Below are 20591 nucleotides of genomic sequence, written 5' to 3'. Positions count from 1 at the left end.
TTTTGGTTTTTTTTTTTTTTTTATTGGATCCCTGGCTTGTCCCTTTTCTCATTCATTTCAAATTTCTTCCTAAGCCATTAGGATATGGTTCATTAGAGTCTCAAATAATTGAAATGTAAATCAACCAACAATGACTCAATGTAGTCTTTCTAGGCCTTCCGGGTATGTGTTGTGTGTGTTTTAGCAAAACTTTTAACATCTTTCCCTTGGTTTAACAACTAAATAAAATGGATAAGTCCCTCTTTTGACATGTACTCATATTTGTACTACATTCCACATGTTCCATGACCTCAACAAATCATTTTTTTTTTTTTTTTTTTTTTTTTTTTTACACATTTTTAACAAAATTTTAATACAATTTTAACAGAAAACCCTCCCCCCAACTAAATGTGACATTGTCCTCAATGTTCAGCAATTGAATATTCGATGGTGTATACTATGCAGACATGAATTGAAGCAAGATAAACACTGCAGAACATATACTGAGACGAAAATGATTGAACAGAGAGGAAATAATTCACCTGAGATACTCGAGTGCACACAAGGGGTAGATTTCTGTCAAAGTTAAAAACACAAAAGAAAACAAAAGAAGGAAAAACAAAACAAACACATACGGTATATACAATGAGGAATCAGAAATTAATTCTGATACGCAGGATCCTCCAGAGTAATGGACTCAACTTCTGGAGTAAAATCATCCAAAAATGGTTTCAACCTTTGTCCATTAACCTTAAAAACATTACCATTCTCTGGATTTTCTATCTCAATGGCCCCAAAAGGATAAACAGTTTTTACAACAAAGGGACCAATCCATCGGGATCGAAGTTTGCCAGGAAACAAATGGAGCCTTGAATTATACAACAAAACTTTTTGTGAAGCCTCAAAAGATTTTCGGAAAATATTTTTGTCATGAAAAATTTTCATTCTCTCCTTGGCAATACGAGAATTTTCGTAAGCTTCATTCCTTATTTCCTCTAACTCATTAAGCTGAAACTTACGAAGAGAACAAGCCTTATCCAAATCAAAATTAAATTTCTTGATTGCCCAATAAGCTTTGTGTTCCAACTCCACAGGTAAGTGACATGCCTTTCCAAAAATGAGTCGATATGGGGACATACCAATCGAGGTTTTAAAAGCAGTACGGTACGCCCAAAGTGTGTCAGTTAGTCGTAAAGACCAATCTTTGCGGCTTGGGTTAACCGTCTTTTCCAAAATTTTTTTGATCTCCCGATTAGATACCTCAACTTGACCACTTGTTTGTGGATGATAAGGGGTAGCAACCTTATGAGTAATACCATATTTTCGCATTAAGGCCTCGAAAGGCTTATTACAAAAATGTTTGCCCCCATCACTGATAATGGCTCGAGGTGTTCCAAACCTTGATAAAATATTTTCTTTCAGAAATTTCAGTACCACTTTGTGGTCATTGTTTTTGCATGGAACAGCCTCAATCCATTTGGACACATAATCCACAGCTACCAAAATGTAGAAATTGCCAAAAGAAACTGGGAAGGGTCCCATGAAATCAATGCTCCAACAATCAAATATTTCAACAACCAAGATTGGATTTAATGGCATCATATTCCGGCGGGTAATCCCTCCCAACTTTTGACAACGCTCACAAGTTTTACAAAATTCATGGGTGTCTTTGAAAATGGTAGGCCAATAGAAACCACATTGCAAAATTTTAAAAGCAGTTTTCTTTCCAGAAAAGTGGCCACCACATGCCCCAGAGTGACAAAAAGATATCACACTTTGAAATTCGTTATTCGGAACACATCGTCTAATTATCTGATCTGGACAATATTTAAACAGATATGGATCATCCCAAAAGAATTTTCTTACCTCCACAAAGAATTTCCTCTTATCTTGTTGAGTCCAAATGTGAGGAATTTCACCTGTAGCAAGAAAATTAGCAATGTCAGCGTACCATGGCACTTGAGATATACCAAAGAGTTGCTCATCTGGAAATGTGTCTTTAATGGGAACTGTCTCTATGGAATCTGAAAGAACAAGTCTAGACAGATGATCAGCAACAACATTCTCAACCCCTTTTTTATCTTTGATTATCAAATCAAATTCTTGCAACAAAAGGATCCATCTAAGTAACCTGGGCTTTGCATCTTTTTTCGCTAAAAGGTACTTTAACGCAGCATGATCAGTAAAGATGACAATTTGAGATCCAATCAAATAAGAGCGAAATTTGTCAAGTGCAAAAATCACTGCAAGTAGCTCTTTTTCAGTTGTTGAATAATTCATTTGAGCACTGTTTAAAGTTCTACTTGCATAATAAATAACACAAGGCTTTTTGTCCCTACGTTGGCCCAACACAGCTCCAACAGCATAATCACTAGCATCACACATAATCTCAAATGGTAAATTCCAATCAGGTGATTGCATAATTGGGGCTGAAATCAACATACCTTTTAGCTTTGTAAAAGCTAACTCACAATCATCAGTCCACACAAAAGAACTTTCCTTTGACAATAAATTGCACAAAGGTCTAGAAATTGTGCTGAAGCCTTTAATGAACCTCCTGTAAAAACCTGCATGACCTAGAAAAGATCTGATATCCCTGATGTTCTTTGGGATGGGCAATTTAGAAATTAATTCAATTTTGGCTTTGTCCACTTCAAAACCTTGAGAAGAAACAATGTGCCCAAGAACAATCCCTTGAGTGACCATAAAATGACACTTCTCCCAGTTTAAAATCAAATTCTTTTCTTTGCATCTAATCAGCACTTTTTCCAAGTGAGTCAAACATTCATCAAATGAATCACCAAAAATAGAAAAATCATCCATGAATATTTCAACGAAACGCTCTACCATGTCACTGAATATGCTCATCATGCATCGTTGAAATGTAGCAGGAGCATTACAAAGTCCGAATGGCATCCTTCGATATGCAAAGGTACCAAATGGACATGTAAATGTGGTCTTTTCTTGATCTTCAGGAGCAATTTCAATTTGGTTATATCCAGAATAACCATCTAGGAAGCAATAGAACTTATGGCCCGCTACACGTTCAATGATTTGATCCATGAATGGTAGGGGAAAATGATCCTTTCTGGTGACAGAATTCAGTTTTCTGTAGTCAATGCACATACGCCAACCAGTAGTAACTCTAGTTGGGATCAGTTCATTGTTAGCATTCTTAACTACAATTACACCAGATTTCTTGGGTACCACCTGCGTGGGACTAACCCATTTGCTGTCAGAAATAGGGTAAATGATCCCTATATCTAGAAGTTTTAACACCTCTGCTCTGACAACTTCTTTCATGTTGGGGTTCAGTCTACGCTGCATTTCTCTAGAAGGTTTAGAATTGTCCTCTAGATAAATCCTGTTGGTACAGATCAAAGGACTGATACCTTTGATATCAGCTATGGTCCATCCTATTGCCTCTTTGTGTTCGATGAGAACACCAATTAATTTTTTCTCCTGAATTTCATCCAGTCTTGATGAAATGACCACTGGTAATGTCTCTGCTTGGCCTAAAAATGCATATTTGAGATCAGCAGGTAGAGGTTTCAAGTCGAGTTTTGGTGTTTGCACACTTGAAGGGAGAGACATGACATCATGAGGTGGTAATTCCTCAAAACGTGTTCTCCATCTATCAGTGTCCATTATAGGAGTAGATTCTAGCAAAAAATTCATAGATGCAAGCACAGAATCATCATCAAAATTTTCACCATAAACCAAACAAGCCTCAAGAGGGTCAGAAAAACTTGACAAATCAAATTTATTTTGAACAAGAGTTTGGATCAGATTCACTTCCTGCACATCATCATCATCACTAGGTTGTTTACAAATATTGAAAATATTTAACTCCAAAGTCATGTTGCCAAAAGAAATTACCATCACACCACTCCTACAATTTATTAAAGCATTTGAGGTCGCAAGGAACGGCCTTCCCAAAATTATAGGAATTTGAGTGCAAACATCAAAGACAGGTTCCGTCTCCAAAACAATGAAATCCACTGGAAAATAAAATTTTCCTACTTGAACTAGCACATCCTCAACTATCCCTCTCGGTATTTTAATCGAACGATCAGCAAGTTGGAGTGTTACCTTGGTGGGTTTAAGTTCACCAAGACCCAACTGCTCATATACCGAGTAGGGTAGGAGGTTAACACTAGCTCCGAGGTCAAGTAAAGCTTTTTCAATTTTAAAATTTCCAATCACGCAGGAAATTGTTGGACAACCCGGGTCTTTGTACTTTGGTGGAGAATTGTTCTGGAGGATGGCGCTAACCTGCTCAGTGAGGAAAGCCTTCTTCTGCACCTTCATCGTACGCTTTACTGTGCACAAATCTTTCAAAAATTTAGCATACGAAGGAATCTGTTTGATTGCATCCAACAAAGGAATGTTGATTTTTACTTGTTTAAAAATTTCAAGAATATCAGCATTTTGAACCAATTTGTGAGAATGTTGCAATCTTTGGGGAAATGGTGCAGGTATTGGGGCTTTCACAGGCACATCTAATTCAACCTTCTCAAGTTCACCATCACTCTTGGAATTTAAAGAGTTGTTGGTCTCATCAACTTTCGTTGTTGAAATACTCTTATCAATTATTTTTCCACTGCGTAGAGTGGTGATGGACTTTGCATGTTCAAATTTTGAATCAGAAGGATTTGGATTTCTTACCTCGAATTTACCTTTTGGATTTGGCTGAGGTTGAGCAGGAAACTTACCCTTTTCTTGAGCATGTAATGCAGAGGTCAAGTCGCTGATAGAACTTCTCATCTCAGTAATGGCCTGCATTGTCTGAGTGTTGATATTTGCTTGTCCCTGCATAAAAGCATGTAATGTTTCCTCAAGGGTTTTCTTATGTGGAGGCACATAAGGACTAGAAGAAGATGGCCCTTGAGGATTTTGATTTATATTGGACTCATTCCTCCAACTAAAATTGGGATGATTTCTCCATCCAGGATTGTATGTTTCCGAATATGGGGAAGAAAATGGTCTCCGATAGGAATTCATGACATTTGCTTGTTCATGCAACACCTCTTTAAAAGCAGGGATTGTTGGACAATCCTGAGTTAGGTGTCCACTAATTTCACAAATGCCACAATTTTCTTCTTCTTTTTCACTGGCCTTAACCGGATTTACCTTCCTAAGTTCCATGGCTTCGACTTTTCTTGTCAGACTTGCTATCCTAGCATTCACATCATCAGTTCCTTTAAGAACATAAATACCTTCTTGAGACATGGCACTGAGCTTGGGCTTATTTGACCGATCAGAACGATCTGTGTTATCCCAAGATTGGGCATTTTCAGCTAACTGGTCAAAATAGTCCCAAGCATCATCAGGATCTTTATTTAGAAAATCACCATTGCACATCATTTCTACAAACTGACGCATTTGAGATGTTAAACCTTCATAGAAGAAACTAATGGTGCGCCAAGTTTCATAGCCATGATGTGGGCAAGTTAGCAACAATTCTTTAAAACGTTCCCAACACTGAAAAAATGTTTCATTTTCCTTTTGAGAAAAATTCATAATATTTCTGCGAAGAGTGTTGGTCCTATGGGTAGGAAAAAACTTTTTTAGAAATTCCCTTTGCATTTCTTGCCATGTGCCAATAGATCTTGGTCTCAAGGAGTTCAACCAATTCTTAGCTTTTTCTTTCAAAGAGAATGGAAACAACTTTAATCTAACAACATCATCATTGATAGTTTGGTTTTGTAAAGTTGCACAAACTTCTTCAAATTCTTTTAGATGCAAATAAGGACTTTCTGAATCCAAGCCATGAAACTTGGGAAGTAATTGGATTACTCCCGGTTTTAAATCAAAATTTCCCATATTCGTAGGAAAAATCATACAAGATGGAGTACTTGTCCTTGTAGGCTGTAAATATTCACGCAAAGTTCTCATTTGCGGATTATTTTGTGCCTCTTCATCGTCATGAACACTACGATTGTCAGCCATGGTATCAGACTGAGAATTTTTAGAATCACTTGACAAAGTATCAACCAATTCACTTAAAATGATTTCCTCTCTTCTCAATCTACCCGTTTGATCACGTTGCCACGAGATCATTCATCATAGAGGATTGATCATAGAAAAAATAAAATGCAAAACAAGCAATAAAGTAAAAGAAAATAATTTTTATTTTTATTTTTTTTATTTTTTTATTTATTTTTTTATTTTTTATTTATTTTTTTTTTTTTGAAACGAGAGGGCGAATGATGAGCCCCAAGGCAGACCAAGTCTTAAGGATTAATTACAAGATTAAGAGCCATGAAGATCAATGGAGCAATACAAGAATTGTTGTAATCCAATTGGGATGAAGCTAGCAAGAGCCCAACACAAATGATGGGCTTAAAAGAAGGCCATGGACTTATTTATTTCATTAAAAGGGCTTATTTTATTAGTCAAAGGAATTAATCTAGAATAATTGGGCTTGGGGGATGTCCAGCCCACACGTCTTATTTCTAATGAACTAGGGTTTTTGGGACGGCCTTGTATTTTGGCCAAGGGCATATTTGAAACTTTATTAATTTATGTGAACTAGGAGTTTTAGAAGTTACTGTAGTGTGTCACTGTTCACGTTACAGTACCCACAGCTCACTTAGGGTTTTGGGAGATTGTTTATTTAAACCAATTGTAGCCTCTTTTGAGAATGTAAGGCATTATTGAAATTGCTGAATTTTATTCATTGGGAGTTGAGTTTATCTCCTCTTGTTCTTGATTGAACGTTTGAACTTATCAAAGGTAAATCACAACCTTTGTGGTGCTCCTTCTTTGTAATCCGGGTTCTTGAGACGGGTTCTTCAACGGGTCTAGATTTTAATATAATCTAGGTTCTTGAAACGGGTTCTCAACGAGTCTAGATTCTCCATCCATAGGCTTGATTTTTGCTTTCTTGGGTTGGTTTTCCAATATTGTTGTTGGGTCTCAAAGCGAATCGATTGGGGTTCACATCAGGGGAGCTACTCAAGAGAATGTTTTTGCCACCATTAAAGAAAGGTTGTGCTCTGCACCTGTGTTAGCATTACCTGATTTTAACAAAACTTTTGAAATTGAATGTGATGCCTTAGGTATAGGGATTGGAGCCTTTTTGATGCAGGATAGGCGGCCCATAGCCTTCTTCAGTGAAAAGTTAAATGGGGCCTCAGTCAAGTACCCTACTTATGACAAAGAGTTTTATGCTCTTGTTCGTGCATTAGAGACTTGGCAGCACTACCTGTTGCGACTAAACTCTGACTCAAATTAATGAATCAAAAATCTAGTGCAGTTTTACCTGCAAGTATACAGGCGTTGTAGTATCTTACAGGATCGTATCCACAGGGATTGACTTTTGTGATAAAGAAATAAATTCAGACAATAAAATGAAATTACTAAAAGAAACGTACTATCAAATGAAGATTGATAAAATAAATGGAAAAAGACTAAGGTTTCGAGGATCCGTCTAATGATTTATGATATTGTTTCCGATCAATTTACTACAATTAAACTAGAATAATGATTCCGTTTAATTGGTAGATTTAGCATTTAAGATCGAGAAAAACAGACGCTTATGATTGAGCGTAAACGATTGATGGTTAAAACATTTACAAATCTATTTGAATACCACAGGGATTCCTCAAGCATTCACTGTATTCGGAAATCACAATGAATCAAGACGAGTATATAGATAATCAAAATTTTCAAATAAAAACTTTCAATCAATCAAACTCGCAAAATAGATTTTACGTCGATTCGGAAACAATATGTAAATCATTAAACGTCACCTCTAACCTTAGTATGAAAATTTAGCCAAACATATTTATTACAAATACTATAGAAATCATATAAATATTATTCATTAGAAAACTAAAATGGAATACAAGAAATACTAGGTAACAATTTTAGAAACAACAAAATTTAGAATCTAGTCAACCTTGAAAGAATAAAGTTCACAACATAATTAAAATGCATAAAACAGAAATTGAAACTAAGTTGCAGCCCAATGCCAAAAGAAAAACATGAATAAGCGAAAAGAAATACAACTCCAACCACTTCACATGTCCCTTTCTACACTCACAAGTTCCTACTCTATTTAATTCCAACACATGAATTTATTCCCACCAATAAAGACTAAGAAACCAATTTGCTCTCTTCCTTTCTCATGACTTTCCTCTTTTCTTCCCTCTTTTTCCATGTCCCTGCCTCTCTTCAACCAACCTCTATTTATAGCAGAAAATGCAATAGCCGAACAACCCCACTTGCCTCTTGAAAAATCAATCAATTTCCTTAATTTCGGTTCCATGTTCCCCTCTCCTTCATCCATTACTTTATTCTCCCTTTAATCATGGCACCTCACTTTCTTCACACACCAATCTCTACTCAATTTGCTGCTCGAATGTAAGGCCAAAAGAAATCCTTGAGAATCTGCTGCTAGCCGAATTAAAAAGAGAGAAGAAAAATTCAATTTCTCCACCTCTTGCTGCCAAACCGAAAGTGAAGAATAAAGGTTAAGAAAATTAGCTGCACTACTCCTCCTTCTCTTTTCACATACGGCACTTTCACTCATCCTAACTCCCTCCAATCAAATTAATCCACCGGCTGCTTCTCTCACATAAGGAATATCTCATTCTAATCATGTACCGATTCTTTGACTGGAATGGCCCACGTTCAGCTCACCTTTCGTCCAGCAATATCACAAGTCGGTGCCAATCAATACTTTAAATTCCAGCTACACTCAAGCTGTCTCACTCCAGCTAGTCTTCCAGTTGTTCTTGTTGATCTTTCGGTTGTTGATTCTACTCTCCTTCAATCATGCACAACACACCTTTTCCGTAAATGTCTTGCTCTTCTTCCAGCTTTTCGGTCCAACTAGTTTATTTCTGCATCTGCATGTGCATCTATTTTTGGCTGGTTCGAATAATTGGTCTGCTGCATGGTTGCTGTGTTGCAACGTGCATGTGATGTCCTCTACATATATGTATTGCCGAGTGGTGCTTGCATTTGAGTCCCATTCTTTCTTTCCTTCCATAAATGCCCTACAATATATAAATGAATTGGTATCATAGTTTAAATATTTCAAGGGCAAATATGAGACCTTGATGTGCAAAAAATATTGGCATCAATTAATTTGACATTCAATATTAGAATTTGATGCATAATTAAGTGTTCAATCCTTATTTGATAAAATAAATCATTCATTTAAACAACTTAATTATGCAATTCTAACCCTTTATCACACCCCCCAACTAGCTTTTTGCTCGACTCTAGCAAACAAAGCGAATGAATTCATGCAAAGGTGAGATTACCAACTACAATTTTTAAAAGAAGTTCAAGGATCACATGCCATGAAATAACTTGTTGAGTTTAAGAACACTGGAGATAGATTAATATGAATTTTGTATCAACTGAGAGATTTATACACAATTTAGTTAATCAACCAAGGGAATTACATGTAACAAAGCTTGCTTTCTTTCAAGTGCATGGAAATGGGGTTAGAATTCCAAGATCGACTACTAGGAGACATTAACAGTTTCAATCACAACAACTAATCTGAGAAAACCACATGGTCTTACTCTAATTCAAAACCATTGTAGTGGCGGCTTTCACGCTATTACACTTTGGAAGGCGCCTACTTTTTTGTAAGGACCCCGGTAATAGGCAGCCTTTTCCACTACACAAACGTAATTTTTGTTTTTTGGTTTTTTTTTTTTTTTTATTGGATCCCTGGCTTGTCCCTTTTCTCATTCATTTCAAATTTCTTCCTAAGCCATTAGGATATGGTTCATTAGAGTCTCAAATAATTGAAATGTAAATCAACCAACAATGACTCAATGTAGTCTTTCTAGGCCTTCCGGGTATGTGTTGTGTGTGTTTTAGCAAAACTTTTAACATCTTTCCCTTGGTTTATCTCGAAGGTATGTACTTCTTACTTCTATGAGTGCTAAGAGATGCTTGGGTTTGAATATGTGAAAGACTTATATGCCAATGACGCTGACTTCTCAATGTGTACATGGCATGTGATAAGGCGGCATTTGGTAAGTTTTACAAGCATGAGGGTTACTTGTTTAAAGAAAACAAACTTTGTGTGCCAAGTTGTTCTATGCGTGAATTACTGGTGCGTGAGGCACATGGTGGGGGATTAATGGGACACTTTGGTGTCAAGAAAACTTTGGATATTTTGCAAAAACATTTCTTTTGGCCTAAGATGAAGAGAGATGTCACTCGCATTTGTGGCAGCTGCATTACATGTACGAAGGCCAAATCTAAAGTGTTACCACATGGGTTGTATATACCCTTACCCGTTCCTAGTGAACCATGGGTCGACATATCCATGGAGTTTGTTTTGGGGCGACCTAGGACAAAAAGGGGTAGAGATTCTATTTTTGTGGTTGTGGTTAGATTTAGTAAGATGGCACATTTCATTCCATGCCATAAAACAGATGAGGCCACAAACATAGCTGACTTGTTTTTCAGGGAGATAGTGTGACTCCATGGTGTTCCCAGGAGTATTGTTTCTAATAGGGATATTAAATTCCTTAGCTACTTTTGGAGGGTGTTGTGGGGGAAATTGGGTACCAAGCTCTTATTTTCCACTACTTGTCATCCGTAGACTGATGGTCAGACTGAAGTAGTTAATAGGTACACACTGTTGTTCATAAGAATTTAAAAACTTGGGAGGATTGTTTGCCATTCATAGAGTTTGCATATAATAGGACTATGCATACTACTACTTCATATTCTCCTTTTGAAATTGTTTATGGATTAAATCCGCTTACCCCTTTACATTTGATGCCTTTACCAGTTGATGGCAGAAGTAGCTTGGATGGACAAAAGAAGGCGGAGTGGGTGAAGTCACTCCACGAGAGTGTACCACTTCAAATTGCCCAAAAGAATGTAAGGGTTGCTTCCCAAGCCAATAAAGGGCAAAGGCGTGTCATCTTTGAACCCGGAGATTGGGTTTGGATTCACATGCACAAAGAAAGATTCCCAGCTCATCGGAGGACTAAGTTGCATCCTCGAGGAGATGGACCTTTCCAAATTCTTGAGAAAATTAATGACAATGCCTATAAAGTGGATCTCCCAGGTGAGTATAATGTGTCTGCTACCTTCAATGTTTCTAATCTTTCTCATTTTGATGTAGGTGAAGATTCGAGGTCGAATCCTTTTAAGGAGAGGGGGAATGATGGGAACCAAGGCGGGCCTACTCTTAAAGATCCTTTGCAATTTCCAGATGGGTCAATTACAAGATCGAGAGCCAAGAAGATCAAGGAAGCAATGCAAAAAAGCACTTGGGAAGAAGCTAGCAAGAGCCCAACACTCAAGATGAACTTGAAATAAGAAGAACCAGTTTTGATCCACTTGATCCAAGCTGTGGAAGACTTGACTTAGAAATATGGCCTTTAGATATTAAGGCTTTCAATTTGTTTAAAGGATTTTTATTATTAGTTTTGAATAAGTGGGCTTGAGGATACTTAGCCCACATATGTCTTATTTATTTGAACTAGGATTTAGAAGTACTATAGCACGACACTGTTCACGCTATAGTACCCGCGGCTACTGTTCACTACGGGCATTTTTGACAGAAAAGGTTTCAAATTTTAGTTTAGGGTTTTATCATGTTTTGGGGATAGTATTTAAAGGATGTAACTAGCCACTGTAAGGCAGATATTTTATTTTGAATTTTAATTGTGAGTGAGTTTTCTCCTCTTGTTCTTAATTGAACTCTTGAACTTATTAAAGGTAAATCACAACCTTTATGGTATTCCTCCTTGTAATTTTGGTTCTTGAGACAGGATTTCAATGGGCCTAGATTTTGATATAATCTAAGTTCTTGAAACGAGTTCTCAACGGGTCAAAATTCTCCATCCATAGACTTGATTTGGCGTTCTTGGGTGAGTTTTCAAATTGATTGTGGGTTCAAGGGATTCTCTTCCCGCGGGTTCTTATCAGAAATCAATGGAACGGTGTATGCATACTTCAATAAGAAGAATGAAATAGAATACGGGTTTCTTGGAGCCAATTCGTCCAAAGGTAGAACTAAACCGGGATGGTCCAAGTAGAGTGCAAATGGGGAATTTCCCTTGAGAAATTGGTCTAAAAGGCCTTGGCTAGGGGCAGATTTGTAGCAAGGCACATGACGGTGACCCCAGGTTCTAATTTGCCGTGATTTGGGCAATGACAGGGCTTTTCTTGTATTGACATGTGATGGATATGGACTAATCTTCTAATTCAATCTAAGAATGATGAAAAAAATTAATAGCAATAAGGTCCAGATCGACAGAGCGAGAATGAATTTAAAGGGAAATTAAGCTCAAAATACTGTTTAGAGATTACCTATCATATTTAAGTTGATTAATGTGCTTAAGTCAAGTTAGGAACATAGCACTGGCTAGATGAGCACCTTAGGCGCGTGTGGCACTTCTTGGGCTTGTGGAAAACGAATGGAATGTTGTGTGCGGGTTTCAATAGGAGGAATGAAGTGAAAGACGGATTTCATGGTGCCAATTTGTCCAAACCTAGAACCGAACTACGAGAGGGTCAGGGAGGTGTGTAGATGAAGAAGTTTCCCTTGAGGGAAAGGTCAAAAGGGACAAGGCTAAGGGCAGAATTGTACGAATGCACGTCAAGGTGCACCTAGCTTCCGATTCACTGTGAATTGGAAATTAACATGGCTTTGGTTCTAGTGACGTGTGATTGATCATGGCTATTCTTTTAAATCAATTTAAGAATGATGTAAAACAACAATAATAACAAAAAGGTTCTGATCGAAATGGCTAGAAAGAACTAAAAAGGAAATTAAGCTCAAAACAGGGTTTAGAGATGACTAATCATCTTTAAGTCGATTAATGCCCTTAAGTCGAGTTAGAATCAAAAGAATGGCTAGATGAGCACCTTAGGCACGTGTGGCACTTCTTGGGCACGAGGGAAACAAATGGAATGTTGTGTGCGGGCTTCAATAGGAGGAATGAAGTGACAGACAGATTTCTTGGTGCTAATTCGTCCAAACCTAGAACTGAACTACGAGGGTCAGGGAGGTGTGTAGATGAAGAAGTTTCCCTTGAGGAAAAGGTCAAAAAGGACAAGACTGAGGGCGGAATTGTATGAATGCACGTGAAGGTGCACCTAGCTTCCGATTTGCTGTGAATTAGAAATTGACATGGCTTTGGTTCTCATGACGTGTGATAAATCAAGGCTAATTTTCTAAATCAATCTAAGAATGATGTAAAACAACAATAATATCAAAAAGGTACAGATCGAACAAACAAGAATGAATTTAAAGGGAAATTAAGCTTGAAATATGGTTTAGAGCTTACCGATCAAATTTAAGTTAATTAGTGTGCTTAATTAAAGTTAGGAACATAACAATGGCTAGATCGGCACCTCAGGTGCGTGTGGCACTTCTTGGGCATGAGGGAAACCAATGGAATGTTGTGTGCGGGCTTCAATAGGAGGAATGAAGTGAAAGACGGATTTCTGGATGCCAATTCGTCAAAACCTAGAACTGAACTATGAGGGTCAGGGAGGTGTGTAGATGAAGAAGTTTCCCTTGAGGAAAAGGTCAAAAAGGCCAAGGCTAAGGGTGGAATTGTACGAATGCACGTGAAGGTGCACCTAGCTTCCAATTCGCTATGAATTGGAAATTGACATGGCTCTGGTTCTAGTGACGTGTGATAGATCAAGGCTAATCTTCTAAATTGATCTAAGAATGATGTAAAATAACAATAATATCAAAAAGGTGCAGATCGAACGGCCAAGAATGAATTTAAAGGGAATTTAATCTCAAAACATGGTTTAGAGATTACTTATCATCTTTAAGTTGATTAATGCGCTTAAGTCAAGTTAGAAACTTAAGAATGGCTAGATGAGCACCTTAGGCGCGTGTGGCACTTCTTGGGCTTGAGGGAAACTAATGGAACGGTGTGTGCGGGGTTCAATAGGAAGAATGAAGTAAAACACTGATTTCTTGGTGCCAATCCATCCAAAGCTACAACTGAACTCGGAGGGTCAATGAGGGGTGTAAATGAAGAAGTTCTCCCTTGAGAAAATGGTCTAAAATGTACATGGTGGTGCTCCAAGATTCCGATTTGCATTGACTTGGGAATTGACATGGCTTTGGTTCTATTGACATGTGATGGATCAAGGCTAATCTTCTAAATCAGTCTAAGAATGATGTAAAACAACAATACTATCAAAAAGGTCCAGATCCAATGGGTTAGAATACTTTAAAACGAAATTTAGCTCAAAACATAGTTTAGAGATGCTAATAATCTTTAACTTGATTAATGACCTTAACTCAAGTTAGAAGCCTAACAATGGCTTTAGATAAGCACCTTAGTGGCATGTGGCACTACTTGGGCTTGAGAGAATTCAAAGGAACGGTGTATGTAGACTTCAATAGGAAGAATGAAATAGAAGACAGGTATCTTGGAGCCAATTCATCCAAACCTAAAACTAAACTGGGATGATCCAAGTAGAGTGTAAATGAGGAATTTTCCCAATAGAAATTGGTCTAAAAGGTCTCGGCTAGGGGCAGATTTGTAGCAAGGCACATGATAGTGACCCCAAGTTCTGATTCGCTGTCCTTTGGGCAATGACATGGCTTTGCTTCTATTGACATGTGATGGATATGGACTAATCTTCTAATTCAATCTAAGAATGATGAAAAAAAAAAAGATTAATGGCAATGAGGTCCTGATCAAAATGGCTAGAAAGAATTAAAAAGGATATTAAGTTCAAAACAGGGTTTAGAGTTGACTAATCATCTTTAATTTGATTAATGCCCTTAAGTCGAGTTAGAATCAAAAGAATGGCTAAATGAGCACCTTAGGCACGTTGGAACTTCTTGGCCACGAGGGAAACCAATGGAATGTTGTGTGCGGGCTTCAATAGGAAGAATGAAATGAAAGAGGGATTTCTTGGTGCCAATGCATCCAAACCTAGAACTGAACTACGAGGGTCAGGGTGGTGTGTCGATGAAGAAGTTTCCCTTGAGGAAAAGGTCAAAAAGGACAAGGCTAAGGGCGGAATTTTACGAATGCACGTGCAGGTGCACCTAACCTTCGATTCGCTATGAATTGGAAATTGGCATGGCTTTGGTTCTAGTGACGTGTGATAGATCAAGGCTAATCTTTTAAATTAATCTAAGAATGATGTAAAACAACAATAATATCAAAAAGGTGCAGATTGAATGGGCAAGAATGAATTTAAAGGGAAATTAATCTCAAAACATGGTTTAGAGATTACTTATCATCTTTAAGTTGATTAATGCGCTTAAGTCAAGTTAGAAACTTAACAATGGCTAGATGCTCACCTTGGGCGCGTGTGGCACTTCTTGGGCTTGAGGGAAACTAATGGAACGGTGTGTGCGAGGTTCAATAGGAGGAATGAAGTAAAACACGGATTTCTTGGGCTAATTCGTCTAAAACTAGAACTGAACTCGGAGGGTCAAGGAGGGTGTAAATGAAGAAGTTTCCCTTGAGGAAAAGGTTAAATAGGACAAGGCTAAGGCGGATTTGTACGAATGCACGTGAAGGTGCACCTAGCTTCCGATTCGCTGTGAATTAGAAATTGACATGGCTTTCGTTCTCGTGATGTGTGATAGATCAAGGCAAATCTTCTAAATCCATCTAAGAATGATGTAAAATAACAATAATATAAAAAAGGTGCAGATCAAACGGGCAAGAATGAATTTAAAGGGAAATTAAGCTCGAAATATGGTTTAGAGCTTACCGATCATATTTAAGTTGATTAATGTGCTTAATTCAAGTTAGGAACATAACAATGGCTAGATGAGCACCTTAGGCGCGTGTGGCACTTCTTGGGCTTGTGGGAAACCAATGGAATGTTGTGTGCGGGCTTCAATAGGAGGAATCAAGTGAAAGACCGATTTCTTGATGCCAATTCATCCAAACCTAGAACTGAACTACGAGGGTCAGGGAGGTGTGTAGATGAAGAAGTTTCCCTTGAGGAAAAGGTCAAAACGGACAAGGCTAGGGGCGGAATTGGACAAGTGCACGTGAAGGTGTACCTAGCTTCCGATTCGCTGTGAATTGGAAATTAACATGGCTTTGGTTCTAGTGACGTGTGATAGATCAAGGTTAATATTCTAAATTAATCTAAGAATGATGTAAAACAACAATAGTAGCAAAAAGGTGCAGCTTGAATGGCCAAGAATGAATTTAAAGGGAAATTAATCTCAAAACATGATTTAGAGATTACTTATCATCTTTAAGTTGATTAATGCGCTTCAGTCAAGTCAGAAACTTAACAATGGCTAGATGAGCACCTTAGGCGTGTGTGGCACTTCTTGGGCTTGAGGGAAACTAATGGAACGGTGTGTGCGGGGTTCAATATGAAGAATGAAGTAAAACACAGATTTCTTGGTGCCAATTCCTCCAAAGCTAGAACTGAACTCGGAGGGTCAAGGAGGGGTGTAAATGAAGAAGTTTCCCTGGAGAAAATGGTCTAAAATGTACAGGGTTGTGCACCAAGGTTCCGATTGCCGGTGACTTGGGAATCGACATGACTTTGATTCTATTGACATGTGATGGATCAAGGCTAATCTTCTAAATCGGTCTAAAAATGATGTAAAACAACAATAATATCAAAAAGGTCCAGATCCAATGGGCTAGAATACTTTAAAGTGAAATTTAGCTCAAAACATGGTTTAGAGACGACTAATAATCTTTAACTTGATTAATGACCTTAACTCAAGTTAGAAGCCTAACAATGGCTTTAGATAAGCACCTTAGTGGCATGTGGCACTACTTGGGCTTGAGAGAATTCAATGGAACAGTGTATGCATACTTCAGTAGGAAGAATGAAATAGAAGACGGGTTTCTTGGAGCCAATTCGTCCAAAGCTAGAACTAAACCAGGATGGTCCAAGTAGAGTGTAAATGAGGAATTTTCCCTTGAGAAATTGTTCTAAAAGGTCTCGGCTAGGGGCAAATTTGTAGCAAGGCACAAGACGGTGACCCCAGGTTCTGATTCGTTGTGATTTGGGCAATGACATGGCTTTGCTTCTAAACATGTGATGGATAGGGACTAATCTTCTAATTCAATCTAAGAATGATGAAAAAAAAGGATAAATGGCAATAAGGTCCTGATTGAAATGGCTAGAAAGAATTGAAAAGGAAAGTAAGCTCAAAACAGGTTTTAGAGATGACTAATCATCTTTAAGTTGATTAATTCCCTTAAGTTGAGTTAGAATCATAAGAATGGCTAGATGAGCACCTTAGGCGCGTGTGGCACTTCTTGGGCACGAGGGAAACCAATGGAATGTTGTGTGCTGGCTTCAATAGGAAGAATGAAGTGAAAGACAGATTTCTTGGTGCCAATTTGTCCAAACCTAGAACTGAACCATGATGATCAGGGAGGTGTGTAGATGAAGAAGTTTCCCTTGAGGAAAAGGTCAAAAAGGACAAGGCTAATGGCAGAATTGTACGAATGCACGTGAAGGTGCACCTAGCTTCTGATTCGCTGTGAATTGGAAATTGACATGGCTTTGGTTCTAGCGACTTGTGATAGATCAAGGCTAATCTTCTAAATTAATCTAAGAATGATGTAAAACAACAATAATATCAAAAAGGTGCAGATCGAACGGGCAAGAATGAATTTAAAGGGAAACTAATCTCAAAGCATGGTCTAGAGATTACTTATATCATCTTTAAGTTGATTAATGCGCCTCAGTCAAGTTAGAAACTTAACAATGGCTAGATGAGCACCTTAGGCACGTGTGGCACTTCTTGGGCTTGAGGGAAACTAATGGAACGGTGTGTACGGGGTTCAATAGGAGGAATGAAGTAAAACACGGATTTCTTGGGCCAATTCGTCCAAAGCTATAACTGAACTCAGAGTCAAGGAGGAGTGTAAATGAAGAAGTTTCCCTTGAGGAAAAGGTCAAATAGGACAAGGCTAAGGGCGAATTTGTACGAATGCACGTGAAGGTGCACCTAGCTTCCAATTCGCTGTGAATTGAAAATTGACATGGCTTTGGTTCTAGTGACGTGTGATAGATCAAGGCTAATCTTCTAAATTAATCTAGGAATGATGTAAAACAACAATAATAGCAAAAAGCTGCAGATCGAACGGGCAAGAATCAATTTAAAGGGAAATTAATCCCCAAACATGGTTTAGAGATTACTTATCATCTTTAAGTTGATTAATGCGTTTTAGTCAAGTTAGAAACTTAACAATGGCTAGATGAGCACTTTAGGCGCGTGTAGCACTTCTTGGGCTTGTGGGAAACTAATGGAACAGTGTGTGCGGGGTTGATGAGTGTATGAAAGTGCACTCTAAATACCCTATTATTAGACTAAAAAGTTAAAATGTGAATATAAATCATAAGAATTAATGTGTATTCTTAAATTGAATTTCTATTTACGTTGGGATACTCGTATGTAGTTTTTTTTATGTTTAATTTCAGATTTTATAAAAGAGCAAGTCAAGCCCAATCAAATTCAAAGGATTACATTCATGGGGTTTGGGAGCAATTTGGAAGAAAACAAAAAGAAAAAGAAATTACAAAATGAAACCACAAGAATTCCAAGTCTGAAATTCGCTAGGAGACAGTCTAGATATACTTTAGTCTTTTGACTGTATCCTTTTACTCACATATCAGATTGATACAATTCTTAATGCATTAGAAATCTATCTTAAATGGCTATAACTTTTTCTCTAATAAGAATTTTCAAATTCAAACTCCTGAAGGGCGTACGTGGCTGCCAAGATAAGTCATAAAATTTAGGCGATTTTTTTATGCAAAAATTAAGAGGGCATTAGGGTTTCTTTCCTAACCTATATAAGCATATCATTTGCACGAAATAGAGAGGGGGGACGAGAGGAGGCACAAGAGGCAGATCTGAAGAGAGGAGAAAGTCACTTCCATGGCCTTCGTCTGCTTCAGTTTTCTCTGGAGATTTTTGTTGTCCAGTATATTTATGGGTAACTAAATTCTCAAGTAGGGTTAGGGATGAACTTGCACATTAGATGCTATTTCTAATTTGTTTTTAATTCATGTATTTGATTTCCAATTGCTAAAACTCTTTTGTTTTATCATTCTCAATTCATCGTTGATGTTTTCTTCTCCGAATAATTATAGAATTTATTATGTTTATAGATTCAGTCATGCTTTTTCTATTGAATGGATTAGTTCTTTGATTATGTTTGGATCAATTATTTATCTATATTGATTTAGTGTTTTGCTGCAATATCGCTCCCTGAATATATTGTCGTCGTTGGATTTTCTCAATAGGGGTAGTAGTTTACGTATTTTAGAAGTGGTGATTGATTTTTCAAAGGGTTATATTTGATTTAATTTTGGTTTATAAATCTATACCTTCCGATTGGGAATTTCGTAAATTGAGTTCCTAATTGAATTATCCAATGAATTAAGAATAATTAAAATATCGGATTTGTGCAAGGGACTCCCGACGCTTTACTATTCGTCAAATTTGAGTACTTTTTCTGTTAATCACTTTGCTTCACTTTAATTTACATTTTAAATTAATCTTTATTCTCCATTACTTATTTAATATTTTTCTTTAGTTTCTTTGTTCTTCTTGCTATTCTTTTAATTTGTCTCCCTGTGGAATCGACACCCCAAAGTTGTGCTACTACTACTGCGTTATTTTTTGGGCGTAATCAAATTTCGGCGCCGTTGCCTGGGAGACGGTAGAAGAATTGTGAGATAATTTTTCTTTTTAACAGCTTGTAAAGGCGGTAACTTCGTTCCCTTTTTTAGTTTGCTGCATCTTTATTATATTTTCTATTTCTTTTTGTAGGTTTTGTTAGTGTTGCGTTTTTCTCTACCTTGCATGCACAGGTATAGAGACGCCTTGGATCGGTTTGCTTGTAGACCTGTATTAGAGTCAGAGTTTAATTTTTCTGATCATTTGTTTGATAATTTTTCTAATTCTGAGAAAATGAGTGAACACGAAGATCAACCCACTAGGATCCTTCGGGATTACCTCCACCCTACACGCATAGCCACACCATTATGCATCATATTTCCAGCTAATATTTACCAATTGGATTTTAAAATAGGGATGATACAGTTACTCCCTACTTTTCATGGCTTGGAAAATGAACATCCATATGCGCACATTAGGGAGTTTGAGGAAGTAGTTGCAACTTTTCATAGTCAAAATGCAACTAATGACATTGTGAGACTTAAGTTCTTTCCTTTCTCTTTGAAGGATAGAGCTAAGAGTTGGCTATACTCATTGGGACCACGATCTATTGGGTCATGGAATGAGATGACTCATATCTTCTCTAATAAATAATTTTCCCAACATAAGACCAATACTTTAAAAAGGCAAATCTCCACCTTTGTACAAAAGGACAGTGAGACTTTGTATCAGTCTTGGGAGAGATTTAAGGAGCTATTGAGTATGTGTCCTCACCATGGGTATGAGAATTGGCTCTTAGTGAGCTATTTTTATGAGGGACTTATACCTAGAGAGCGTCAATTTGTGGAGATGATGTATAATGGTGAGTTCTTACAAAAAGATCCTGATGAGCCCATAAAATACCTCAATGAGCTTGCTGAAAAAGCTCACACTTGGATTGGACCTAGTGCTACTGAGAGCACAAATAGGTCACGACCTGCAGGAAACCTAAATGGTGGTGGAATTTATT

General features: G+C 37.5%; 1 protein-coding gene and 2 non-coding genes across 3 annotated transcripts in view; 1 reads left to right on the top strand and 2 right to left on the bottom strand.

Moving 5' to 3' along the window:
- Window positions 1–735: 735 nt before the first annotated feature.
- LOC122318232 overlaps window positions 736–20591 on the bottom strand; it is a gene marked incomplete at both ends in the record, with an annotated part of 38991 nt that continues 19135 nt past the window's right edge. Inside the window, 5 exons of the mRNA XM_043135436.1 lie at window positions 736–1259; window positions 1764–3330; window positions 4255–4379; window positions 4506–5479; window positions 5837–5959. Coding sequence (XP_042991370.1) covers window positions 736–1259; window positions 1764–3330; window positions 4255–4379; window positions 4506–5479; window positions 5837–5959 — 3313 coding nt within the window. The remainder of the gene's footprint in view (window positions 1260–1763; window positions 3331–4254; window positions 4380–4505; window positions 5480–5836; window positions 5960–20591) is intronic.
- On the top strand, window positions 5414–5517 carry LOC122274847. Its single transcript, XR_006228389.1, has one exon. It is a non-coding gene; the product is annotated as a small nucleolar RNA R71 (small nucleolar RNA).
- On the bottom strand, window positions 20257–20364 carry LOC122274839. Its single transcript, XR_006228381.1, has one exon. It is a non-coding gene; the product is annotated as a small nucleolar RNA R71 (small nucleolar RNA).

The sequence above is a fragment of the Carya illinoinensis genome, chromosome 8 (genome assembly GCF_018687715.1).
Source record: "Carya illinoinensis cultivar Pawnee chromosome 8, C.illinoinensisPawnee_v1, whole genome shotgun sequence".
In the NCBI taxonomy this organism is placed as follows: Eukaryota; Viridiplantae; Streptophyta; class Magnoliopsida; order Fagales; family Juglandaceae; genus Carya; species Carya illinoinensis.
This window is presented reverse-complemented; position numbering and strand designations above follow the sequence as displayed.